General features: G+C 45.2%; 1 protein-coding gene across 2 annotated transcripts in view; it reads right to left on the bottom strand.

Annotated features, from left to right (window-relative positions):
* Positions 1 to 370: 370 nt before the first annotated feature.
* Positions 371 to 27,867, bottom strand: part of MANBA (mannosidase beta) — a 144,106-nt gene continuing 116,609 nt past the window's right edge. For both annotated transcript variants that reach the window (XM_063918309.1, XM_063918299.1), the window contains 6 exons: positions 22,738 to 22,956; positions 22,131 to 22,295; positions 20,290 to 20,434; positions 15,995 to 16,137; positions 10,976 to 11,233; positions 371 to 718 (listed from right to left, as the gene is read on the bottom strand). In XM_063918309.1, the coding sequence (XP_063774379.1) occupies positions 494 to 718; positions 10,976 to 11,233; positions 15,995 to 16,137; positions 20,290 to 20,434; positions 22,131 to 22,295; positions 22,738 to 22,956 (1,155 nt within the window). In that variant the 3' untranslated portion in view covers positions 371 to 493. The remainder of the gene's footprint in view (positions 719 to 10,975; positions 11,234 to 15,994; positions 16,138 to 20,289; positions 20,435 to 22,130; positions 22,296 to 22,737; positions 22,957 to 27,867) is intronic.

The following is a 27,867-nucleotide window of genomic DNA, read 5'->3' as shown; positions in this document are numbered from 1 at the left end:
TCCCCAGCATCCACTACGGACTACGAGAAATAGATTTATCGGTAAGTAAAATCTTATTTTTTCAATACTTACCCTCCGAAGTCCAGTGGCGCAGCAGAAATCACCAGGAAAATGGTACGGGGGGCATTTTTTCAGCGCTCTGCGCATGCGTTCTACGGAAATTGGAAAAATAGACTCTGGGACAGCGCTAGGCTCCCCTAGTGCCCAGAGTATACAGCGCTGCCGGCTAGAGAGGAGGGGGCCCAGACGGAATCTGCACACAGGCCTCCTCCTCTCTAGATACGCCTCTGGATAGTGGGAATACCAGAAGAAATAGATGCCCTTGAGAAATAATTAAAACTGTTCAGTATCTTTAATAAGACGTGAGAAATCAAGATTTAACAGTTTATTCAAAAATACATAAATGCCAGCGAATACACGGATTAGTGTTACACTGTATCTTCCAGCTCCAGCCGTGCTGTTTCCAATTCTGTGCTCCAAGTGGCCATTATTGCTAATAGATGTCTCGTAGGGTAGTTACACGGAGTGATTTCTTAAGTTCATCAATGGTGACTGGTTCCCAGGCATAAAAATAAACTGCTGTCTTCTCCTCAGTCAGTAGAAAACCATTATCACTGAACCTTCCAGCTATGTACCAGACATCCAACCACACAAAAGCAGCTGGACTGGAACTCATCAGTGTGAATACATATGCTGCATTGTTCTTAGAGATAGACACCTGGAGACATGGAACAAGATCACATTAATTACTCTGAACCTCAAAACACATCTGTCACACAGATTTGAAAATCCTAATTTTACTGTTGGTGCCTATGTCTAGAGCAGGGGTGGGGAACCTTTTTTCTACAAAGGGCCATTTGGATATTTATAAAATCCTTCGGGGGCCATACAAAAATTATGCCAGATACACCAGATAAAAAAGTGCCAGATACACATATGCCCCCAATAGTGCAGTGCCAGATACACATATGCCCCCAATAGCGCAGTGCCAGATACACATATCCTCCCAGTAGTACACTGCCAGATAAACATATGCCCGCAGTAGGGCAATTACAGATACACATGCTGCCACAGTGCCAGATACACATATGCCCCCACAGTGCCAGATACACATATGCCCCCATGGCGCCAGATATGGTCCTATAGTGCCAGGTACACACATGTCCCCACAGTGCCAGATATACACATGTCCCCACAGTGCCAGATACACATATGCCCCCACAGTGCCAGATACCGATATGCCCCCATGGCGCCAGATATGCCCCTATAATGCCAGGTACACACATGTCCCTACAGTGCCAGATATACACATTTCCCCACAGTGCCAGATACAGATATGCCCCCACAGTGCCAGATACAGATATGCCCCCACAGTGCCAGATACAGATATGCCCCCACAGTGTCAGATACAGATATGCCCCCACAGTGTCAGATACAGATATGCCCCCACAGTGCCAGATACACATATGCCCCCACAGTGCCAGACACAGATATGCCCCCACAGTGCCAGATACCGATATGCCCCCATGGCGCCAGATATGCCCCTATAATGCCAGGTACACACATGTCCCTACAGTGCCAGATATACACATTTCCCCACAGTGCCAGATACAGATATGCCCCCACAGTGCCAGATACACATATGCCCCCACCGTGCCAGACACAGATATGCCCCCACAGTGCCAGATACCGATATGCCCCCATGGCGCCAGATATGCCCCTATAATGCCAGGTACACACATGTCCCTACAGTGCCAGATATACACATTTCCCCACAGTGCCAGATACAGATATGCCCCCACAGTGCCAGATACAGATATGCCCCCACAGTGTCAGATACAGATATGCCCCCACAGTGCCAGATACAGATATGCCCCCACAGTGCCAGATACAGATATGCCCCCATGGCGCCAGATTTGCCCCTATAATGCCAGGTACACACATGTCCCTACAGTGCCAGATATGCCCCCACGCCGCCGCCGGACTGAGCACAAAGGGGCAAGAGAGGCGCACGCTGCGCTCTCCTCTCGACACACACACACAGCAGCAGCGGGCCGGATCAAGTGGCTTTGCGGGTCTTATACGGCGAGATTCCCCACCCCTGGTCTAGAGCATAGAATTATACTTGCTTTTAAGAATCCCAAAATTCTGACAATATTGGATAAAGCATGTTACTATCTATTAATGTTCCTAAATAAATGCGAGGTAGTTGTTACAATTTTAGCGACAATAGTTTTTATAAAGCATAACCAGGTAGGGTTTTGTCTTTTAAAAGAATGGCCACAATAAATCTCTTGGCTAAATTGCTGAAACATAAACACTTTTTTATAAACTGGAGGTTATTACATTTTGGCCTAAAATGGCAAATTAATATACTGAACAAAATGGTTTTATTTTACTCTAGAAAAACCCACCAAGAATAATCAGCCATGAAGCGGGCAGTGGTGGTATCCCTGGATGCTGCTAAGGCCTTCCATTCAGTGGACGTGCTTTGGCGGTTTAGTATGCGACCTGGCTTTATTCGCTTAAATTAAGTTTTATCTTCTTCTCCAGCAGCTGGGGTTTTACAGTATCTTATATAACCTTGGCAGAGTCACTAGTGTCACCATTATACATGTTTGCTATAGAACAATTGTCATGTCTTATCTGTAACCATCTCAGGTGCTTCAATGGGCAGTGAAGTTGACACTATTGCATTACATGCGGATGACATGCTATTGTTTTTGTCAGATGTGACTCTCTCCAAGATGCAGATAATGCTTTTGGGAACTATTCTGGATTTATAATACATTGGAATAAATATAGTCTTTTCCCACTGAGTGGTTCTATTTTGGTAGGTGAATTTGTTGGTCATCTGCTACAGCGCACATTGTAGTTTCAATATTTGGAGATCTGGGTGGACAATCTAGACTCATTTCATCTCAAATTACACCTGGAGGTAAATTTTAACTCACTACCACCAGTAGGGTCAACTTATATAAAATGAAGTGGTTATACAATCCAAATTTCTTTATATATTTCTGCATTTTACATAGAAAAAACAAAACTTCAGCACAAATTTGTTCTCCGTAAATGAATTGATATATGCCATAGGATTGTCAATATTAATTATATAGGGTGTGCTGCTTAACGGCAAAAGGGGAAAGAAAAAAAAAAGGTCTTTGAATAGCACTCTAAAATAAATCCACTTTTATTACAATTGTATAAAACATCCAAAATTGGACACAATATAAAGATAAACTAAAACTACAAAAAAAAGACTTGACTAACATATTTGGAATAAAGAAAATAGTTGTTAAAAAAAATTGTCCCGATATATATTTATTTACGTATTAAACGCTTAAATATACATATAGTATATGCGTGTATGACAACCTTGTTAGTGATATTAAGGATATTCGTTAAACATCTGCCTGCATATTGTTGTAATTTGACCTTAACCATTTATAAATGAATTTATAATACGGTAGCAGCTCCCTAAGACTGTGTGTGGATAATTTCTTTATCTGGATAATATTCCTATAGGTTACTCTTAATTAGGATCCAATGTTCTTACCTGTAATTTGAACATTACGGTCTGGCCTTTTTATATAAGCACAATGATTGTATACAGGCAGATGATATAATTAGAATTACATACATACACATGCATAGACACATGCCAGGGGTTATGAGTCAATGTATTTAATTACCTGATTTCATGAATTAAGTGTTACTCCAGCATTCATGTCTAATGCAGTTACAATTACTCCTCCTCACTATACTTACTCACTTGCCACTTACAACCATTCCTTCCTTCCCAGGCATAACGGATTGATAATATGCCAGAAACATAATATAGACTTAAGTTTTTTTATGCAGTGGGTTGGGTACAGTGGGGCAGATGTATTATCCTGGAGAAGGCACAAGGAAGTGATAAACCAGTGATATGAGCAAGGTGATAAAGGCAGCAGCCAATCAGATCCTAACTGTTAATTTACATATTGGAGCTGATTGGCTGGTGCCTTTATCACCTTGCACCTATCACTGGTTTATCACTTCCTTATGCCTGCTCCAGGTTAATACATCTGCCCCAGTATGTGTTATTGACATTCAGAATGTTGACAATGACAAAGGTGACAGCGTTTTGTCGAACCTGGCATGACAAACAGTAGTAATGTGATCTAAAGTATTGTAACTGTGCGCCTTTAGAACCTCAAACATGACAGAACAGTATCATAATTAAGGTTCTAAAGCCAACACCGTTAGTGTTTTACATGACCTGTTGGCATGCTGGGTTCAGCATAACGATGTTCTCCTTGTCATTGTCAACATTCTGAAATACAATTATAACTCCCCATCACAATGCACACAAAATATATCCTGCGTGCACAGTACAACAATGCGGTACTAAATACAAAAAAACACTTAAACAGAAAAAGAATCGGAATAGAACCACTCAGCAGGAAAAGGCTGGATTTAAAATGTAATGTATGTTCAAATGTAAATAAGCCCTACAGCATTCAGAGTTATGTACATTGAAACTCCGCTGCAATACATATCACATACCATCCAATTCTGGTAATGGCTCCCTAAGATAATATTTGCTTTTATAGACATTCAAATTAAGGGGGAGATGTACTAAGCAGCGAAAAGAGTGGAGAAGTCAGCCAGTGTAGAAGTTGCCTATGGCAACCAATCAGCTGCTCTGTATAATTTTATAGTATGCAAATTATAAATGTTACTTCAATGCAGAGCGGTTGCCATGGGCAACTTCTCCACTGTCTCACTTTTCCACTCTTTTCACTGCTTAGTACATCTGTCCCTAAGAAAAGGATACATTTGCCTAAACACTTGCATATAGGGGGTAATTCCAAGTTGATCGCAGCAGGATATTTTGTAGCAGTTGGGCAAAACCATGTGCACTGCAGGGGGGGCAGATATAACATGTGCAGAAAGAGTTAGATTTGGGTGGGTTATTTTGTTTCTGTGCAGGGTAAATACTGGCTGCTTTATTTTTACACTGCAAATTAGATTGCAGATTGAACTCACCACACCCAAATCTCTCTCTCTCTGCACATGTTATATCTGTCCCCCCCTGCAGTGCACATGGTTTTGCCCAACTGCTAAAAAATTTCCTGCTGCGATCAACTTGGAATTACCCCCATAATGAAAGAATTGGTGGTAAAGACCTAAAATACACTTGGGGGGTTTAAAAATAAGATTTTACTCACCGGTAAATCTATTTCTCGTAGTCCGTAGTGGATGCTAAGAACTCCGTAAGGACCATGGGGAATAGACGGGCTCCGCAGGAGACTGGGCACTCTATAAGAAAGATTTGGTACTATCTGGTGTGCACTGGCTCCTCCCTCTGTGCCCCTCCTCCAGACCTCAGTTAGGATACTGTGCCCGGAAGAGCTGACACAATAAGGAAGGATGTTGAATCCCGGGTAAGACTCATACCAGCCACACCAATCACACCGTATAACTCGTGATACTATACCCAGTTAACAGTATGAAATACAACTGAGCCTCTCAACAGATGGCTCAACAATAACCCTTTAGTTAGTCAATAACTATATACAAGTATTGCAGACAATCCGCACTTGGGATGGGCGCCCAGCATCCACTACGGACTACGAGAAATAGATTTACCGGTGAGTAAAATCTTATTTTCTCTGACGTCCTAGTGGATGCTGGGAACTCCGTAAGGACCATGGGGATTATACCAAAGCTCCCAAACGGGCGGGAGAGTGCGGATGACTCTGCAGCACCGAATGAGAGAACTCAAGGTCCTCCTCAGCCAGGGTATCAAATTTGTAGAATTTAGCAAACGTGTTTGCCCCTGACCAAGTTGCAGCTCGGCAAAGTTGTAAAGCCGAGACCCCTCGTGCAGCCGCCCAAGATGAGCTCACCTTCCTCGTGGAATGGGCTTTTACTGATTTTGGATGCGGTAATCCAGCCGCAGAATGCGCCAGCTGAATTGTGCTACAAATCCAGCGAGCAATAGTCTGCTTAGAAGCAGGAGCACCTATTTTGTTGGGTGCATACAGGATAAAAAGCGAGTCAGTTTTCCTGACTCCAGCCGTCCTGGAAACATAAATTTTCAAGGCCCTGACTACGTCCAGTAACTTGGAATCCTCCAAGTCCCTAGTAGCCGCAGGCACCACAATAGGTTGGTTCAAGTGAAAAGCTGATACCACCTTAGGGAGAAACTGGGGACGAGTCCTCAATTCTGCCCTATCCATATGGAAAATCAGATAAGGGCTTTTACATGACAAAGCCGCCAATTCTGACACACGCCTGGCCGAAGCCAAGGCCACTAACATGACCACTTTCCACGTGAGATATTTCAGATCCACAGTTTTAAGTGGTTCAAACCAATGTGATTTTAGGAAACTCAACACCACATTGAGATCCCAAGGTGCCACAGGAGGCACGAAAGGGGGCTGAATATGAAGCACTCCCTTTACAAAAGTCTGAACTTCAGGCAGTGAAGCCAGTTCTTTCTGGAAGAAAATCGACAGAGCCGAAATCTGGACCTTAATGGAACCCAATTTTAGGCCCATAGTCACTCCTGACTGTAGGAAGTGCAGAAAACGACCCAGCTGAAATTCCTCTGTTGGGGCCTTCCTGGCCTCACACCACGCAACATATTTCCGCCAAATACGGTGATAATGGTTTGCGGTTACTTCTTTCCTGGCTTTTATGAGCGTAGGAATGACTTCCTCCGGAATGCCCTTTTCCTTTAGGATCCGGAATTCAACCGCCATGCCGTCAAACGCAGCCGCGGTAAGTCTTGGAACAGACAGGGCCCCTGCTGTAGCAGATCCTGTCTGAGCGGTAGAGGCAATGGGTCCTCTGATATCATTTCTTGAAGTTCTGGGTACCAAGCTCTTCTTGGCCAATCCGGAACCACGAGTATCGTTCTTACTCCCCGCCTTCTGATTATTCTCAATACCTTTGGTATGAGAGGCAGAGGAGGGAACACATAAACCGACTGGTACACCCACGGTGTCACTAGAGCGTCCACAGCTATCGCCTGAGGGTCCCCTGACCTGGCGCAATATCTCTTTAGCTTTTTGTTGAGGCGGGACGCCATCATGTCCACCTGTGGCCTTTCCCAACGGTTTACCAACAGTAGGAAGACTTCTGGATGAAGTCCCCACTCTCCCGGGTGTAGGTCGTGTCTGCTGAGGAAGTCTGCTTCCCAGTTGTCCACTCCCGGAATGAACACTGCCGACAGTGCTATTATGTGATTTTCTGCCCATCGGAGAATCCTTGTGGCTTCTGCCATCGCCCTCCTGCTTCTTGTGCCGCCCTGTCGGTTTACATGGGCGACTGCCGTGATGTTGTCTGACTGGATCAGTACCGGCTGGTTTTGAAGCAGGGGTTTTGCCTGACTTAGGGCATTGTAAATGGCCCTTAGTTCCAGAATATTTATGTGCAGGGAAGTCTCCTGACTTGACCATAGTCCTTGGAAGTTTCTTCCCTGTGTGACTGCTCCCCAGCCTCGAAGGCTGGCATCCGTGGTCACCAGGACCCAGTCCTGTATGCCGAATCTGCGGCCCTCTAGAAGATGAGCACTCTGCAGCCACCACAGTAGAGACACCCTGGTCCTTGGAGACAGGGTTATCAGTTGATGCATCTGAAGATGCGATCCCGACCACTTGTCCAAGAGGTCCCACTGGAAGGTCCTAGCATGGAACCTGCCGAATGGAATTGCTTCGTATGAAGCCACCATTTTTCCCAGGACTCGTGTGCAGTGATGCACCGATACCCGTTTTGGTTTTAGGAGGTCTCTGACTAGAGATGACAGCTCCTTGGCTTTCTCCTGCGGGAGAAACACTTTTTTCTGTTCTGTGTCCAAAATCATCCCCAGGAACAGTAAGCGAGTGGAAGGAACCAGTTGTGACTTCGGAATGTTTAGAATCCAGCCATGCTGTTGTAGCACATCCCGAGATAGTGCTACTCCGACCAGTAACTGCTCCCTGGACCTCGCCTTTATAAGGAGATCGTCCAAGTACGGGATAATTAAAACTCCCTTTTTTCGAAGGAGTATCATCATTTCTGCCATTACCTTGGTAAACACCCTCGGTGCCGTGGACAGTCCAAACGGTAGTGTCTGGAATTGGTAATGGCAATCCTGTACCACAAATCTGAGGTACTCCTGGTGAGGAAGGTAAATGGGGACATGCAGGTAAGCATCCTTGATGTCCAGGGATACCATGTAATCCCCCTCGTCCAGGCTTGCTATAACCGCCCTGAGCGATTCCATCTTGAACTTGAATTTTTTTATGTATGTGTTCAAGGATTTCAAATTTAAAATGGGTCTCACCGAACCGTCCGGTTTCGGTACCACAAAGTGTGGAATAGTAACCCCGTCCTTGTTGAAGTAGGGGTACCTTGACTATCACCTGCTGGGAATACAGCTTGTGAATGGCCTCTAGCACAGCCTCCCTGCCCGAGGGAGTTGTCGGTAAGGCCGATTTGAGGAAACGGCGGGGGGGAGGCGCCTCGAATTCCAGCTTGTACCCCTGAGATACTACTTGAAGGATCCAGGGATCCACCCGTGAGCGAACCCACTGATCGCTGAAATTTTTGAGGCGGCCCCCCACCGTACCTGGCTCCGCCTGTGGAGCCCCACCGTCATGCGGCGGATTTGGAAGAAGCGGGGGAGGACTTTTGGTCCTGGGAACCTGCTGCGTGTTGCAGCTTTTTCCCCCTTCCTCTGCCTCTAGACAGAAAGGACCCGCCTTTTCCCCGCCTGTTTTTCTGGGGTCGAAAGGACTGTACCTGGTAATACGGCGCTTTCTTAGGCTGTGAGGGGACATGGGGCAAAAATGCTGACTTCCCAGCTGTAGCTGTGGAAACAAGGTCTGAAAGACCATCCCCGAATAACTCCTCACCCTTATAAGGCAAAACTTCCATGTGCCTTTTAGAATCTGCATCTCCTGTCCACTGCCGAGTCCATAAGCCTCTCCTAGCAGAAATGGACAATGCACTTATTCTAGATGCCAGCCGGCAGATCTCCCTCTGTGCATCTCTCATGTACAAGACTGAGTCTTTTATATGCTCTACGGTTAGCAATATAGTGTCCCTGTCTAAGGTGTCAATATTTTCCGACAGGGAATCTGACCAAGCAGCAGCAGCACTGCACATCCACGCTGAAGCAATAGCTGGTCTCAGTATAACACCAGTGTGTGTATATATAGACTTTAGGATAGCCTCCTGCTTTCTATCAGCAGGTTCCTTTAGGGCGGCCGTATCCGGAGACGGTAGTGCCACCTTTTTAGACAAACGTGTGAGCGCTTTATCCACCCTAGGGGGAGTTTCCCAACGTGACCTATCCTCTGGCGAGAAAGGGAACGCCATTAGTAATTTTTTTGGAATCACCAATTTTTTATCGGGGAAAGCCCACGCTTCTTCACACACTTCATTTAATTCTTCAGATGGGGGAAAAACTATAGGTAGTTTTTTCTCCCCAAACATAATACCCTTTTTTGAGGTACCTGGGTTTATATCAGAAAGGTGTAATACCTCTTTCATTGCCTCAATCATGCAACGAATGGCCCTAGTGGACATTAAATTTGACTCATCGTCGTCGACACTGGTATCAGTATCCGTGTCGACATCTGTGTCTGCCATCTGAGGTAGCGGGCGCTTTAGAGCCCCTGATGGCCTTTGAGTCGTCTGGGCAGGCACGAGCTGAGAAGCCGGCTGTCCCGCATTTGGCATGTCGTCAAATTTTTTTATGTAAGGAGTCGACATTTGCACGTAATTCCTTCCATAAATCCATCCACTCAGGTGTCTGCCCCGCAGGGGGTGACATCACATTTACAGGCATCTGCTCCGCCTCCACATAAGTCTCCTCATCAAACATGTCGACACAGCCGTACCGACACACCGCACACACACAGGGAATGCTCTTAAAGGAGACAGGACCCCACAAAAGCCCTTTGGGGAGACAGAGAGAGAGTATGCCAGCACACACCAGAGCGCTATAATAATGCAGGGACTAACTGAATTATGACCCTTTATAGCTGCTTATAGTATTAAACTGCGCCTAAATTTAGTGCCCCCCTCTCTTTTTTACCCTTTCTGTAGTGTAGACTGCAGGGGAGAGTCAGGGAGCTTCCTTCCAGCGGAACTGTGAGGGAAAAATGGCGCCAGTGTGCTGAGGGAGATGGCTCCGCCCCTTTTTCGGCGGACTTTTCTCCCGCTATTTTCTGTATTCTGGCAGGGGTAATTACCACATATATAGCCTCTGGGGCTATATATTGTGGTTATTTTGCCAGCCAAGGTGTTTTTATTGCTGCTCAGGGCGCCCCCCCCCCAGCGCCCTGCACCCTCAGTGACCGGAGTGTGAAGTGTGTAATGAGGAGCAATGGCGCACAGCTGCAGTGCTGTGCGCTACCTTGGTGAAGACTGAAGTCTTCTGCCGCCGATTTTCCGGACCATCTTCATGCTTCTGGCTCTGTAAGGGGGACGGCGGCGCGGCTGCGGGAACGAACACCAAGGACGGGTCCTGCGGTCGATCCCTCTGGAGCTAATGGTGTCCAGTAGCCTAAGAAGCCCAAGCTAGCTGCAAGCAGGTAGGTTCGCTTCTTCTCCCCTTAGTCCCTCGGTGCAGTGAGCCTGTTGCCAGCAGGTCTCACTGTAAAATAAAAAACCTAAATTAAACTTTCTTTCTAGGAGCTCAGGAGAGCCCCTAGTGTGCATCCAGCTCAGCCGGGCACAGAAATCTAACTGAGGTCTGGAGGAGGGGCATAGAGGGAGGAGCCAGTGCACACCAGATAGTACCAAATCTTTCTTATAGAGTGCCCAGTCTCCTGCGGAGCCCATCTATTCCCCATGGTCCTTACGGAGTTCCCAGCATCCACTAGTACGTCAGAGAAATAAAATTTCACATAAAATAACCATGCTTCCTTATGTTCATTATGGACACATAACAGAACACCAGATTGTTTTTACACACCACACTAAATGTCCTTACCGTGATATTGGGTTTCAGCAGTCCTTGAGCTTGTTTCGGTGAGCTTAGAAAATGCCAGTTTTTGGCACCATAGGCTTGTCCATTGTGTAACAGGCTGAAGACCACCACACTGTGTAGCCTGGTAGTATTGCCACACCTCATTAGTAGTTCTGCAACAGATTCCTTGTACACTAGGTCAGAACTCCTTGCCTTTATAACAAACTCTTGTGTAACTCTTTCACAGACTGGTATCAGCGAGTCCCATTTGTAGACTTTAATCTAAGAGTGGAAAGAAAAGTCACAAAGGCTGTAAAACTAATAGCGTGGTTGTTCATATTACCCATATTCTAAAGAAGGTCCAGAGTGATTCTTCACATGTTGGTCCAGCTCTTGTATAACCAGGTTTGGTGACAAAGTAGCTGCTGGCTCTATCATGTCAGAAATGATTCCTATTGGATGAAGAGTTACCACCCAAGCCTGTAGGCCAGGGGAGAATATAACCAAAAAGAACATATAGTATGACCCCACGTGAAGTAATACCCATTGTAAAGAGCAGGTATTCCTCACAGGCCCATTGCCATGTTACTAATCACAGTGCGAGGATCTGGCTATTTCCTTCAGCAGTGTCCAAAGGCTAGGATGATATTTAAGGAATGACATAAAACACTTTGGGGTATACAGCGCTCAGCCCCTTTTGGTGCTATGTGTTACTACAATCTCGTCGTGTACTTAAACTAAATAATTAATGAATGCTGTGATGTTGAACACAAATAGATAACATTTATTCTTATTATAACACGTATTCACTGGGCGATATGCACCCCCAACAATGTTATTGCCTGTAAATGAAACTACAGTGCATCTCACTATCCCTCAAGGTCTCCAAATCTTGACAGATTGCATACGGTCTTAGTTCGTTTGGATATGAGTCACAATTTAAATATGCTTCTGGTGAGTGTCCACAAACTAAATCTCCAAGTGTAGTAAAATGTAGAATTATAAATTAAAATTGTCCAAAAATTATCAAATAGGGTTTCTGTGAACAGAGTCAGCTAGCGGCGTCCCGCTGGTCCGCATTCTGTGTGTGCACACTTTGATTAACGATAGATGTCACGGTGTCATTAAACATATAGTGTGGGCTGTGGTAGAAAGTAAGGGGCTCCGGACTGTCCTTCTGTGTACAGTCACTCCCCGGGAGCTGGTAGGCTAAGGGAATAGGTCCTGTCTTGGGAAAGATACGTTAACAGTTGCGGCTGTCAGAGCGGCTTACTGCACGTATTTCCCCCTATGGAGATGCACCTCGCTGGCTTCCTCCGCTGTCCACAGTGTCCTGACGCCGGCTTCTTTCCTCTAGCAGCTTCAGGGGAGTGACTACACAGACACATCTCCGGCGGCTGGGGCAGGGGGGAGAAGAACAGTCCGGAGCCCCTTACTTTCTACCACAGCCCACACTATATGTTTAATGACACCGTGAAGACCCTCAACTGTATGTTATGCTATGTACTATGTAATGTTTATTCTTTTTATGTTGTTATTTGGCAAAGCATTGTAAACCGCAAACAATTCCTAGTATACGTGAGTGTACATGGCCAATAAAGTCGATTCGGATTCTGACATCTTTAGTTATTCAAAGTGTGCACACATAGAATATGGACCAGCGGGACGCCGCAGGCTGACTCTGTTCACAGAAACCCTTTTGATATTTTTGGACAATTTTAATTTTAATTTATAATCCTACATTTGGCTACACTTAGAGATTTAGTTTGTGGACACTCACCAGAAGCATATTTAAATTGTGACTCATATCCAAACGAGGGTTCACTACGATATGCCGGCGGTCGGGCTCCCGGCGACCAGCATACCGGCGCCGGGAGCCTGGCCGCCGGCTTACCGACAGTGTGGCAAGCGCAAATGAGCCCCTTGCTATTTTATTCTTCCTCCAGGGGGGTCGTGGACCCCCACGGAGAATAAGTGTCGGTATGCCGGCTGTCGGGATCCCGGCGCCGGTATACTGTGCGCCGGGATCCCGTCAGTCGGCATACTGAAGACCACCCTTCAAACGAACTAAGACCATATGCAATCTGTAAAGATTTGGAGCCCCTGAGAGGGATAGTGAGATGCACTGTAGCTTCATTTAGAGGCAATAACATTGTTGGGGGTGCATATCGCCCAGTGAATACGTGTTATAATAAGAATAAATGTTATCTATTTGTGTTGAACAACACAGCATTCATTAATTATTTAGTTTAATTACACGACGAGATTGTAGTAACACATAGCACCAAAAGGGGCTGTGCGCTGTATACCCCAAAGTGTTTTATGTTGTATGACCAGGCAAAGAGGACAAATTTGCTCATTAGCAGCAGCAACCCCCGAATCACATACGCACCGCAGTGCGCAGCTGCACAACCAACCTGTTTTATTTAAGTAATGAGGCTAGTAGTGTGGGTGTCTTCCAAATGGTGGTAGGAACTGGCATATGAAATGCCTTCATTAATAGAATAACAATGAAGGCACACTGCTGGCTTAAACAAGTGCAAGTGTACTGAGGAGACTGGAATCCAGTACTGCTAACCTGCCTTGGAAATCCTTTGATCATAATCTAGCATTAACCAACAGTGGCATCAATCAATGGGAGCAACCAGACCCCAAAGAATGAGAAACACTCTGCCCCATTGACTAATTCCTGAAAAACAGGTTCTATAACCATCACTCTTCTCAGTATTTCTGCTATACTACGCTCTATACTACTGTATTACCAAGTACTGGCTGGCTTCTTATATTACTTTGTTTATTTGCATGTGACCTTTTTATTTCTTAATATTGATTTTATTATAATATTTATTATCTTTAGCATTACCTTTTTCATTTCAAACATACTATTGTATGTATTGGGAAGTCCACACCACGGGTTGGGGCTGTGAGACCGGTGGTGGGGATCCCGGAGGTCATCATACAGACCCCGGGATTTTGACCGCAGAATGCCGGCGGGGGGGGGAGTGCAAGCGCAACAGAGCCCCCTACTGGCTCGCTGCGCTCGCCATGCTGTTGGCTCGGTGGCTCGCCACAGGTTCTATTTCCAGTCTATGGGTGTCATGGACACCCACGAGTGGGAATAGTCCCCGTTAGTTGGCATGCCGACTGTCGAGTGCTTGATCGTTTGGGATCCAGGCATCAGCAAGGTGACCGCCGGGATCCCGAGCGGCGGTCACAAAATATCTCCTCCTCTTCTTTCTGTATGCCCTGTGTATTCCTGTGTGCCTTTTCCTTGCTTCTATACAGTTATACATTTGTAGTTGTAAATAATATTGTAATGTTGTTACTGGGTGTCTTTTCTTCAAGAGATGGTATGTGAGGAGTAACGCATCCATTTAAGATAACCCCTTTATCACTCACTAAAGGAGTTCGGAGCTCCATGCAGTATTTAGCAAACAGTGGAGAGCTTAGCTTACCTTTGCTGTGACTGTACTGCTTACACCATCTTCACCAAAGCCCTCCAGGCTTTGCAAAGTCCAGCTGGCTGAAGTGCAATGCACAAGCGCAGACGGATGTCACGCATGTGCATTAATTCAGCCCGTCACTGACAGCATTAGGCTGCTGGCAACACAGAAAAGGATGGCGCAGAGGAGGAAGACCTTGCCAGAAGGTAAATGATGTTAAATACATGCGGTATACTTGTTCATATTACTGTGGCAGCAAATACGTTCATTATTAAACGTAGCACTAAGTATGGGTAGTAACATAACTGACTGGAGACTGTAGATGTGAGTTATGTCTCAACTCTCTGAAGTATCATCACTGACACTGGTGGCAGGAGTGAGAAATCTTACCTACTGTCATTACATGCCAATGGGGTGACAATTTTTATCACTCTGCAACTCTCATATTATCCATCCATCCAGCTGTAATTCCCAGCCTAACCTGGCTTTTCCTTGTTTTTTTTTTTACTTATTTTTTTCTCCCCCAGTCCCATGCTCCCTATTTCCCTCCACCAGAATTTCTCCCCATCTCTCACTCCTCCCCCTTTTCTCTCTCTTCCCAACACTTTCTCTCCATCTATCTTTTGCATCTCGGACACTGGTGGAAGGGTCAGAGGTCATACCAACTGTCATTACATTCCAACAGGATGACATCATTTTTTCTCAGCAGTTTGATTATATAGACAGATGATTGGTATGCATGTTGACATCTCGTGACTTCTACAAACAGCATGATTTAGGTATAGTTAATATGCTCCCTGAAACATGGATAAAGAGTGAAAAGGTAAGCTCATCTCACAAACCTTTGAGAGACAAAGTGGAGAAGTTGCCTGTGGCAACAAATTGTCTTCTGTCATTTTACAGACTGTAGGGTAGGCGTATGATCCTACATTATGGGGTATAGCGGTATCTGCGCACGTTATGTACCGCACATACCCCTTCTCTCCCCCTTGTACTTATGTTGGGTTGTGTGCTAAATAACGGGTGCGCTATGTGCATGTCATTAACAGTGCTCCTATCTGCAAGACAGTGCGCTGATGTGCAAGCAAAATGTACGAACGGTCAGTGGCACTGACCATTCCGATAATTGTAGCTAGCAATTTCAACAGCTGCAGCTGTCATTGGCGTGCACACAGCATTGTCCCTGGCTGTCAGCTTCAACATCCAGAAATTGTGAAAACAAAAATGAATAAAGTTTTTTTCAAAAAAAAAAGCTGCTGGGGAATTTCTGGCCAGCGCATGCACACAATCTATGCAAGCATTGGTCCCTGACAGCAGCTACAGCCGACACAGGGAGAGTGCACTTCGCCAAAGAGGTGAGTTAACACTGTCCCTCTTCTGCAATTCATTTATTACATCCGGACGGTAAATGACCCTGCTTGCCTCGATAATGGGTGATGCAGGGCAGGAAACTTAAGAACCAGTAAAAACATTAATATATCTCCGCCTGTGTTAGATAAATGATCGCTAGAAGTCTCGAAAATTATACTACTCCTCTTCAGACTTTTCCTTTAGGCTGAGCTGTAGTTTTTTTTGAGAATCTTGAAACTGCGGAACTTACGGTAAGCTTGAAAGAGTAATCCTTCAACAGATCAGACACTCCATAAATGTGTAAAACTTCTTGGTCTTCAAATGCACTTGTTGCAACAGGAGCAAAGAAGTCTTTTGCATAGTAATGAAGCATTTTCCATTTGCCTCCATACTCTACAAAATAATGAAAGCACAAATGAGCAAAGTATGAGAGTTTAATGTGCATGGTTTCATGATGTACCTGCAATATACACTGAGCTGTACATTATAAAGGATACGATTAGTCATAAAGCAATAATGTGGCAATATAAAAGACATAAGAACATACAGTTACAAGTTATGGAACTTCTGGTATCTTGCATAAATACATATAAATACACTCACCACATTACATCATCCTTCCTATTTCTTTGTGCTGTACTCAGGAATTAGAGGGAGGGAAAGTCCACGTAGGAGGGAAGGGGGTGGCAGTGGGATTTGTAATAACCCATCTCTATGGAGTAATCGCACGATTTGCAGCACTACACTGGTAGGGGCCGACAATGACGAGGCAATTCAGTGAATCATGCAACCACTATCACACGGGAGAACTGTGCGGGATCTGTGAGGGCAGCCGAAACTTGGGTGTCTCCCGGAAGATCCTGGATGGTAGGCAAGTATGCATTACATTTACAGTACTGAAATAATTTTCATTAGCGGTGTACTATGTTGTTTTTAATCATCTTTTTCACATTGTGAGACAGCTGTCATATGGAGTATGCAGGTGCTAAGCCGTACATAAATTGGAGAATATAGTTAAGTCCCACTTGGCTTGCAATTAAGGGGTACAAGAAATGATTTGTGGGTATTCTTGAACTGCTGTCATGGAAGACATTGGTCGTTATTCAATTTTTTTCACCCCATTCCACACCCGTTCTGTTTCTGCTGATGGGTGCGGTATATTTCAGCTCGTTACCCCTTGGGTAGTGAGGGCGCCCAACTCTTTACGCAGCTAAACCGGATTATTACGGGCACGATATGCGCGATAACGGGGATCAATTTAGAAAGGAGATTGGGCATGATATACTATTTGAATACCGCCCATTGTGTGCTTGTATTCAGCGTTAGCCATGGTTGTGGTGACATCATGGCAAAGCAGGAGGCTCTTTCATAGCCTTCATGTCCTTAGCCCTAGCTTAGGAAAAACCTTGTCTGGAAGGATATGCTCCCTCTTAGAGATGAGGGAGCCCCCGTTCAGTCTTTGGGGTGTATTCGAATGTTGTCGGAAACTGCCGTCTTGTTGGAAAGACTGCAGTCTCCGACAGGTTTAGGTCGGAAGGGGTTCCGACCTATTCAATGGCGGCTTTTTTTTCCCAACAACACGGGAATTCCTGACTTGAGGAAACCACGTGGATTGTCGGAATCCATGTTTGCTGTCGGAAGCGTGGCCAAACCAGACAGGTTTTAGCCCCATTTCCGACAATGTCAATCAGACTTTAAAGAAAGTAGAATTGGCAGTGTCGGGAACAGGCCAAACCTGTCGTGTTTGGCCGCGGCATTGAAGCAGATATAGTAGGGAAGGGGTTCTAAAGAGCCATGTCATTTTCGAGCTGGGGCACTCTCATTTTAAAAGGTGCTTTTATTTAATTACCGCTTGCTGACCAATGAGCAATACTATATTACAGGTAAGGGCGGCTCAGATCCAACATGGGCTGTGAAATAAGTAGATTTCCCATGTTATATTCTAAATAAAAATTACTTTTAACTTAGCAGCTGTCCATGTTGCCTTAAGAAAAAAAGAAGTAGTGGGGGGAGGGGAAGCGTTTACTCTGTTTTAACAGTTTTCCTGCTGTACTTCCACCATCTAGACATTATCGTGCAAACTGGGCATGGGTTAGAAACATTTTTTTTGTAGTTTTTGACCCTCTGCTATGTCTACAATGCACCACGTGTCAACAGTTATGTCGATATTGTTTAAACGGAATGTGTCAATATTTGCAGACGACGTGTGAAAAGTCAACATTTTCCATGGGCTGGAGAGGGATAAGCAGCGGCAGCAGAGGTTAGGCTACAGGAGGGGAGGGTTAGGTACTAAGGGTAGAGTAAATGGATAACGATACTCAGCTGGAACTGCTACCGTGATCATCAGCTGACAGCTGGACCCGGAAGACACCACTAGACCACCTGGAACCTTTAGTCCACATTTCATTAGTGTCAACATGATGGAATATTGACAAGATCAATGTCAACATGTTAAGCATGTCGACATTATAAGCATGTTGACAAAATATACCAAAGCCCAGTAGAGGGGGTTTCACTATGTACAAATATGGACAGGCAACTGTGGTGCCATTCTCCCTGGGATATCCCACAGCTGCTCAGAAAAATGCAGCAATCTCTTTTCAACTGGAAGCCCAAATTTGTTTTTAGTAAATAAATAAAAGCTGCATTATTTTCACCTATTGCACTTTTTTTCTGGAAACTACCGTGATTTCTAGTGTTTATTTGTTCAGCAAACGCCATTGGTTTTCTTAGAACTAAATAAGGTATGACGTGTGTTACACCACAGAGAAAAACAGACATAAATGAAGCCAAGGTGGTATCATTCCAATAGAATTCCATGGTTCTAAGTGTTGTTCCTGAACAAATTGCAAGTACTGCTCTGGGCAACAGATTATTCAAAATGTCTGGAGTGCTAGAGGTTGCATGCATAGCTAAGAACAAGCATCCTACTGTGGTGGAGAGTTATCAAATTTGGAGAAAAAGTACTGACCAATCAGCGTCTGTCATTTTTCTAGCGTAGTCTATAAAATGACAGTTAGAAGCTGACTGGTTGATACTTATCTCTCTCCAAGATTTAATAAGGCTCCCCTTGTATGAGAAATTGTTAATAAGCAGCATATACATCACTCCTCTGTCAGTCTTCTTTGTGCCCGAAATTCAAGTGCGAGGTAAGTTTACAACTTGCACACACAATTAACAGTATATGGATGCATCTTAATGGCGTTATGTTTTAGGTTTACAAATTTAAATTACAGATGTGTCCTAGTTGATTGCAACTTTCCGCGCCCACTTGCAACCCGTTCGTTGGAGCGTACACACCCATTTCTATACTACGGATTGTGAGTGTGCGTGCAGTGCATGACCACGACATACTAGCTAGGATTCATCTGTAGCGTATTAGAACCACTTACAAAACATAATGACCCAATGCACCACTCCCAGCTAAATGTACAGCTGTGATCACAGCATGTTAGCAGGAATTCCTTTTGGTTATAGTTTAGGAATCAGATTGATACTTGCATATGTTTACCACCTGTTGTATTAGCAGCAATTAATGTGTTTTAAATACGTATTTTAATATGTTATTGTAGATACAAATGCTATACTTTTAAATAAGGCAAACAGTTTTTCTATTTTAACTTTAATATTGATATCATGACCATAATGTAAAATATAAATATATATATATATATATATATATATATATATATATATATACACACACACACACAGTATATATATATATATATATATATATATATACTGTATATATACTGTATATATATTTTATTTTTTTATTAATTTCGGTGTTTGCACGTATTTTATACACAAGTTTATAATAGCTAAACATAAGGTCTCAAAAGCACCTCAAACTAGGGCACAGATGTATCAAGCCTTGGAGAGTGAAAAATAGAACAGTGATAAAGTACCTACCAACCAACCAGCTCCTACCTGTCATTTTTCAAACACAGCCTCCGACATGGAAGTTAGGAGCTGATTGGCTGGTACTTTATCACCGTGCTATTTTTCACTCTCCAAGGCTTGATAAATTGGGGCCTAGGTTTAAAAACTAAATGCAAACACAGGTGTGTTTTGCATATGAGGTATATTGGTCGATATCAGCGTTGGCTGCTGCTCCTGGGCTGTAGTGCTGTCCAAGGTGTGCTGGGGGTAGCTGGCCAGGACATATGAACATACATGTGAAGTTGTATCTAACATATGTCCTGGCTTCCTTGCCCGGGAATCAGGAGCCACTGCAGCAAGGCATACAGCCTGTCAATAGTCATTTAGGCCGCCTGGGAACTCCCATTGGCTGGTTTCACAGGAGTCCGGGGGAGGGCTAAATGACGATTGGCAGGCTGAAAGTGTATCCCATGCTGCATCGGCTGCATATTCCCAGGGAAGGAAGCCAGGACATATGTTATTATACAACTTCACATGTATGCTCATATGTCCTGGCCACCTTTCCCCTGCACACTTTGGACAGTGCTGTAGCCAAGAGGTAGCAGGTGCAGCTGGTTAATATACAGTGTCCAACAGTTTTTTGTCGTATTTCCAAATTACCTATAGATGACCAAGAAGGTGCTTGCCAGATATCATTCAGCTGCCAGTAGAGTGCCCCCATCGTGTAGCCAAGTCCATTCACAATCTCACTCTGACTGCGTCTGTAAAACTCTGTCTGCAGTTTTACACACTGAGCCTGCATTACCTAGAGAGGCACACACCAATTACTCAGGTATTATTAAATTCTTTCACTTTCCTTTGCCTATATGACTACAACAGACAGAGACGCTCATGATGACGTGGGTGGGGGTGGATGAATCATACAATTCTGCTGCTATGATGTACATTATCTTAACTTGTCTTGATAAAAGTATATATAAAGTTCTGAAATGTCAAGCTCATCTGTTCCTGGAGTCACATGTGACCTTGTGTTTGTGAACCTGCATTAAAATCTGTTGATGTTTAAAGTTGTTGAATGCCCTCTGTACAACGGACTACAGCCAGCCTCGCGTGACAGTGTTGGAATTCTGCAACATTTTTAGGCTGAAAAAAGGCATCTGAGTAATACAACTGTCGCAAGCAGGAATGAATCGCATGTGTTTCTTTCTGTTTTTTGTAGAATTAAGAACGGGTATTGGTATGAAACTTATGGGGTCAGAGCATGACGGTGCAATATATGGTAATTGTTATCGCCCCTCCATAATAGGACTATTGGGGAGGAGTGGGCTCCCACTGTACTTGTGCAAGACAGACACAGTAGAGGTATATATAATAAACTGAGTCACCAACGCTAACAAGATAACAAAAAAAAAAGCTCCATTTACGATGATGCCACTGGAACCCTGCACTGTAGGAAAGAAGCACTCACACAGAGAGAGAACCATGCGTGACTTTTTCTCTAATCAATAAACAAATTCCTGTTTTTTTTCCTATTCACTAAAATGTCCAAAGTTTCTCCTCCATTGTGCATTGGAGAGTCAGGAATGAATGCACAGACATCCCAATCAAGGAGCATGCTCCTCCCACAATTGCCCCTGGTCTATGATGTCTTTCCCAGAGTTTAAGTCTATGTAACTTTAGACACAGTCCATAATGTAACATAAGTAAGATGAGCACTCTACCATTGTAGTTACTTCCAAAGCTGCCCCAACAAGCACATGTCCTGCATAATCACTGCGGTCTCTTCTACTACTGGTGGCAGACAAAACACTGGGCAGCTGGACCTAACCCACACTTTTATACCGCTATATAGAACTCACAGACCACTCCTATATGGAAGGGTATGCCATCAACAAGCTTTGCGTCCCTATTTGAAATCAAGTGTTTCCTTTATTTTTTCCTTACTGTTATTTTTCATGCTAATTTTGTATTCTATAGTATATGCTAAGAGTGGATATAAACGACAATGTACTTGAACAGATAAAACACACGTGTTTGTATATAACAATGTTAAAGATACATTATTTACAAAATCATGCGTCTCCAAGTAAATATTAAAGTAAAGGTGCATACACACTCTATGAGTGACGTCGCCTAGTGTTTACCCTCTCGAGCCGGGGCGGTCGGACACACACACTGAGCTATATGACCGTTTATATCACTCAGTGACGTTACACAGCGGCCGGGCTGTGCAGGCAGCTCCTGGACGACAGTCCACATTGAGCATGCATGCACCACCCACACAGAGGGTCGTTAGCGACCCGCCGTGCCGCGCTTCAGTCGTCATCACCGGCATACACACTTGCCAAGAAAGTGAACAACGTCGCTCAGGAAGGGTGAAAATGAGCAACGGCGTTCATTTTATCGGCAAGTGTGTATGCACCTTATGTATCAACGTGATGGACATATTAGCCTACAAATCAACACCAACTCAGTGACAGACAGAGAAGAACTGATATTACCTGAGTTAGGTACAAGGTATCTTGAAACTCTGTAATAGGATCAGTGTTCTTAGGCATGTTATAGTGGAGACCAGCCTGGGAAGTCATCTGCTCATTCCCTGAAGCATGGTGCTGTCGATGGGCTGTAAAGTTACTAGTGTAGGACCAGTCCTCTGGAGACGAAATCTAAATAAAAGAATTCGAGGATAAAGCATATAACACAAGAGTTACAACAAATTAAAATCACTACTTCAGAATTTAGTGAACTGAAAGGAAAATATCTGGAAAAATAAAGCAACTGTTCTATCTATTGTGGTAGGACAACTGCAATGAGGAGCAGGAAAGAGGAGCTTAGACTGCATCCAGCACCAATACACAGTGACAGAATTCAGACAATCAACTCACTAGAAACTAATGTCATTACTGACTGAGGCATGGGGCACAGGTGCATATAGGTATACAATGAAGGCATTTCAGTTCTGTTCTACAGACACTATAGGCTATTAGGAATTGCTCATCCAACGAACAAACTTGTCTATATGAGAGTGCAAAATGCTGGCAGCCAGGAACGTATAACACTGAAATAGTAAGTAACCTACAGGAGTCAGAGAACATATTTTACTCTTACCTTTTGTAATGTACTAAATGATGGCCAGGATTGGAAACCATATTCAGAAGCAAAGCGAGGTTTGGGGTAGGATGTCCAGTCCCAGCAGTCTGTCATGTAGTTGTAGTAGTGGGTATCTCCATAATGATTGTCATATGGATCTTTGGACAGCCAGTTTTCTTTAACCGTCTCTTTCCCATTGGTTGGACTTGATGCAATGAAAGGACGAGTCGCATCCATCTGAACAGAAACGGGAGAATCGGAGGGGACATTCTTTATAACAATGAAATATCTGGAAGTTTATGCTGTGATTTAAATATAATAAGGCACAATGCGCAATAATAAGATTTTACTTACCGATAAATCTATTTCTCGTAGTCCGTAGTGGATGCTGGGGACTCCGTCAGGACCATGGGGATTAGCGGCTCCGCAGGAGACAGGGCACAAAAATAAAGCTTTAGGATCAGGTGGTGTGCACTGGCTCCTCCCCCTATGACCCTCCTCCAAGCCTCAGTTAGGATACTGTGCCCGGACGAGCGTACACAATAAGGAAGGATTTTGAATCCCGGGTAAGACTCATACCAGCCACACCAATCACACCGTACAACTTGTGATCTGAACCCAGTTAACAGTATGATAACGTAGGAGCCTCTGAACAGACGGCTCACAACAATAACAACCCGATTTTTTTGTAACAATAACTATGTACAAGTATTGCAGACAATCCGCACTTGGGATGGGCGCCCAGCATCCACTACGGACTACGAGAAATAGATTTATCGGTAAGTAAAATCTTGGGGATTATACCAAAGCTCCCAAACGGGCGGGAGAGTGCGGATGACTCTGCAGCACCGAATGAGAGAACTCCAGGTCCTCTTTAGCCAGGGTATCAAATTTGTAGAATTTTACAAACGTGTTCTCCCCCGACCACGTAGCTGCTCGGCAGAGTTGTAATGCCGAGACCCCTCGGGCAGCCGCCCAGGATGAGCCCACCTTCCTTGTGGAATGGGCCTTGACAGATTTAGGCTGTGGCAGGCCTGCCACAGAATGTGCAAGTTGAATTGTGCTACAAATCCAACGAGCAATCGTCTGCTTAGAAGCAGGAGCACCCAGCTTGTTGGGTGCATACAGTATAAACAGCGAGTCAGATTTTCTGACTCCAGCCGTCCTTGAAATATATATTTTTAATGCCCTGACAACGTCCAGCAACTTGGAATCCTCCAAATCGCTAGTAGCCGCAGGCACCACAATAGGCTGGTTCAGGTGAAACGCTGACACCACCTTAGGCAGAAAATGAGGACGCGTCCGCAGTTCTGCCCTGTCCGAATGGAAAATCAGATATGGGCTTTTATACGATAAAGCCGCCAATTCTGACACTCTCCTGGCTGAAGCCAGGGCCAGTAGCATGGTTACTTTCCATGTAAGATATTTCAAATCCGCCGATTTGAGTGGCTCAAACCAATGGGATTTGAGAAAATCCAAAACTACATTAAGGTCCCACGGAGCCACTGGGGGCACAACCGGGGGCTGTATATGTAGTACTCCTTTTACAAAAGTCTGGACTTCAGGAACTGAAGCCAATTCTTTCTGGAAGAAAATCGACAGGGCCGAAATTTGAACCTTAATGGACCCCAACTTGAGGCCCATAGACAATCCTGTTTGCAGGAAATGTAGGAATCGACCCAATTGAAATTCCTCCGTGGGGGCCTTCCTGGCCTCACACCACGCAACATATTTTCTCCAAATGCGGTGATAATGTTGTGCAGTCACCTCCTTCCTGGCTTTTACCAGTGTAGGAATGACCTCTTCCGGAATGCCTTTTTCCCTTAGAATTCGGCGTTCAACCGCCATGCCGTCAAACGCAGCCGCGGTAAGTCTTGGAATAGACACGGTCCCTGTTGAAGCAGGTCCCGTCTTAGAGGTAGAGGCCACGGATCTTCCGTGAGCATCTCCTGAAGTTCCGGGTACCAAGTTCGTCTTGGCCAATCCGGAGCCACGAGTATCGTTCTTACTCCCCTTTGCCGTATAATTCTCAGTACTTTTGGTATGAGAGGCAGAGGAGGAAACACATACACTGACTGGAACACCCACGGCGTTACCAGAGCGTCCACAGCTATTGCCTGAGGGTCTCTTGACCTGGCGCAATACCTGTCCAGTTTTTTGTTGAGGCGAGACGCCATCATGTCCACCTTTGGTTTTTCCCAACGGTTCACAATCATGTGGAAGACTTCTGGATGAAGTCCCCACTCTCCCGGGTGTAGATCGTGTCTGCTGAGGAAGTCTGCTTCCCAGTTGTCCACTCCCGGAATGAACACTGCTGACAGTGCTATCACATGATCTTCCGCCCAGCGAAGAATCCTTGCAGCTTCTGCCATTGCTCTCCTGCTTCTTGTGCCGCCCTGTCTGTTTACGTGGGCGACTGCCGTGATGTTGTCCGACTGGATCAACACCGGCTGACCCTGAAGCAGGGGTTTTGCCAGGCTTAGAGCATTGTAAATCGCTCTTAGCTCCAGTATATTTATGTGAAGAGACATCTCCAGGTTTGACCATACTCCCTGGAAGTTTCATCCCTGTGTGACCGCTCCCCAGCCTCTCAGACTGGCATCCGTGGTCACCAGGACCCAGTCCTGTATGCCGAATCTGCGGCCCTCTAACAGATGAGCACTCTGCAACCACCACAGAAGAGACACCCTTGTCCGTGGCGATAAGGTTATCCGCTGATGCATCTGCAGATGTGATCCGGACCATTTGTCCAGCAGATCCCACTGAAAAGTTTGTGCGTGGAATCTGCCGAATGGAATCGCTTCATAAGAAGCCACCATCTTTCCCAGGACTCTTGTGCATTGATGCACAGACACTTTCCCTGGTTTTAGGCGGTTCCTGACAAGTTCGGATAACTCCTTGGCTTTCTCCTCCGGAAGAAACACCTTTTTCTGAACCGTGTCCAGAATCATTCCCAGGAACAGCAGACGTGTCGTCGGGGTCAATTGAGATTTTGGAAAATTCAGAATCCACCCGTGCTGTTGCAGCACTATTTGGGTTAGTGCTACTACGTCCCCCAGCTGTTCCCTGGACCTTGCCCTTATCAGGAGATCGTCCAAGTAAGGGATAATTAATACGCCTTTTCTTCGTAGAAGAAACATCATTTCGGCCATTACCTTGGTAAAGACCCGAGGTGCCGTGGACAATCCAAACGGCAGCGTCTGAAACTGATAATGACAGTTTTGCACCACGAACCTGAGGTACCCTTGATGTGAAGGGCAAATTGGGACATGCAGGTAAGCATCCTTGATGTCCAGGGACACCATAAAGTCCCCTTCTTCCAGATTCGCTATCACTGCTCTGAGTGACTCCATCTTGAACTTGAATTTTTGTATGTACAGGTTCAAAGATTTCAGATTTAGAATAGGTCTTACCGAGCCGTCCGGCTTCGGTACCACAAATAGTGTGGAATAATACCCCTTTCCCTGTTGTAGGAGGGGTACCTTGACTATCACCTGCTGAGAATACAGCTTGTGAATGGCTTCCAATACCGTCGCCCTGTCTGAGGGAGACGTTGGCAGAGCAGACTTTAGGAACCGGCGAGGGGGAGACTTCTCGAATTCCAACCTGTAACCCTGAGATATTATCTGCAGGATCCAGGGGTCCACCTGTGAGTGAGCCCACTGTGCGCTGAAATTCTTGAGTCGACCCCCCACCGCCCCTGAGTCCGCTTGTAAAGCCCCAACGTCATGCTGAGGACTTTGCAGAAGCCGGGGGGGGCTTCTGCTCCTGGGAAGAAGCTGCTTGGTGCACTCTCTTACCCTTTCCTTTGCCTCGGGGCAAATATGACTGTCCTTTCGCCCGCTTGTTCCTATAGGAACGAAAGGACTGCGGCTGAAAAGACGGTGTCTTTTTCTGTTGGGAGGGGACCTGAGGTAAAAAGGTGGATTTCCCGGCTGTTGCCGTGGCCACCAAATCCGATAGACCGACCCCAAATAATTCCTCCCCCTTATACGGCAATACTTCCATATGCCGTTTGGAATCCGCATCACCTGACCATTGTCGCGTCCATAAACTTCTTATGGCAGATATGGACATCGCACTTACTCTCGATGCCAGAGTGCAAATATCCCTCTGTGCATCTCGCATATATAGAAATGCATCCTTTAAATGCTCTATAGTCAGTAAAATACTGTCCCTATCCAGGGTATCAATATTTTCAGTCAGGGAATCCGACCAAACCACCCAAGCACTGCACATCCATGCAGAGGCGATGGCTGGTCGCAGTATAACACCAGTATGAGTGTATATACTTTTCAGGGTAGTTTCCAGCCTCCTATCTGCTGGATCCTTGAGGGCGGCCGTTTCAGGAGACGGTAACGCCACTTGTTTTGATAAGCGTGTGAGCGCCTTATCCACCCTAGGGGGTGTTTCCCAGCGCGCCCTAACCTCTGGCGGGAAAGGATATAATGCCAATAACTTCTTTGAAATTAGCAGTTTTCTATCGGGGTTAACCCACGCTTCATCACACACTTCATTCAATTCGTCTGATTCAGGAAAAACTACAGGTAGTTTTTTCAGACCCCACATAATACCCCTTTTTGTGGTACATGCAGTATCAGAGATATGTAAAGCCTCCTTCATTGCCGTGATCATATAACGTGTGGCCCTACTGGAAAATACGTTTGTTTCTTCACCGTCGACACTAGATTCGGTGTCCGTGTCTGGGTCTGTGTCGACCGACTGAGGTAAAGGGCGTTTTACAGCCCCTGACGGTGTCTGAGACGCCTGTACAGGTACTAACTGGTTTTCCGGCCGTCTCATGTCGTCAACTGATTTTTGTAATGTGCTGACATTATCACGTAATTCCATAAATAAAGCCATCCATTCCGGTGTCGACTCCCTAGGGGGTGACATCACCATTACCGGCAATTGCTCCGCCTCCACACCAACATCGTCCTCATACATGTCGACACACACGTACCGACACACAGCAGACACACAGGGAATGCTCTTATCGAAGACAGGACCCCACTAGCCCTTTGGGGAGACAGAGGGAGAGTTTGCCAGCACACACCCAAGCGCTATAAATATATAGGAACAACCCTATAGAAGTGTTGTCTCCCTTATAGCAGCTTAATATATATCAAAAACGCCAAAAAAAAGTGC

The sequence above is a fragment of the Pseudophryne corroboree genome, chromosome 1 (genome assembly GCF_028390025.1).
Source record: "Pseudophryne corroboree isolate aPseCor3 chromosome 1, aPseCor3.hap2, whole genome shotgun sequence".
In the NCBI taxonomy this organism is placed as follows: Eukaryota; Metazoa; Chordata; class Amphibia; order Anura; family Myobatrachidae; genus Pseudophryne; species Pseudophryne corroboree.
This window is presented reverse-complemented; position numbering and strand designations above follow the sequence as displayed.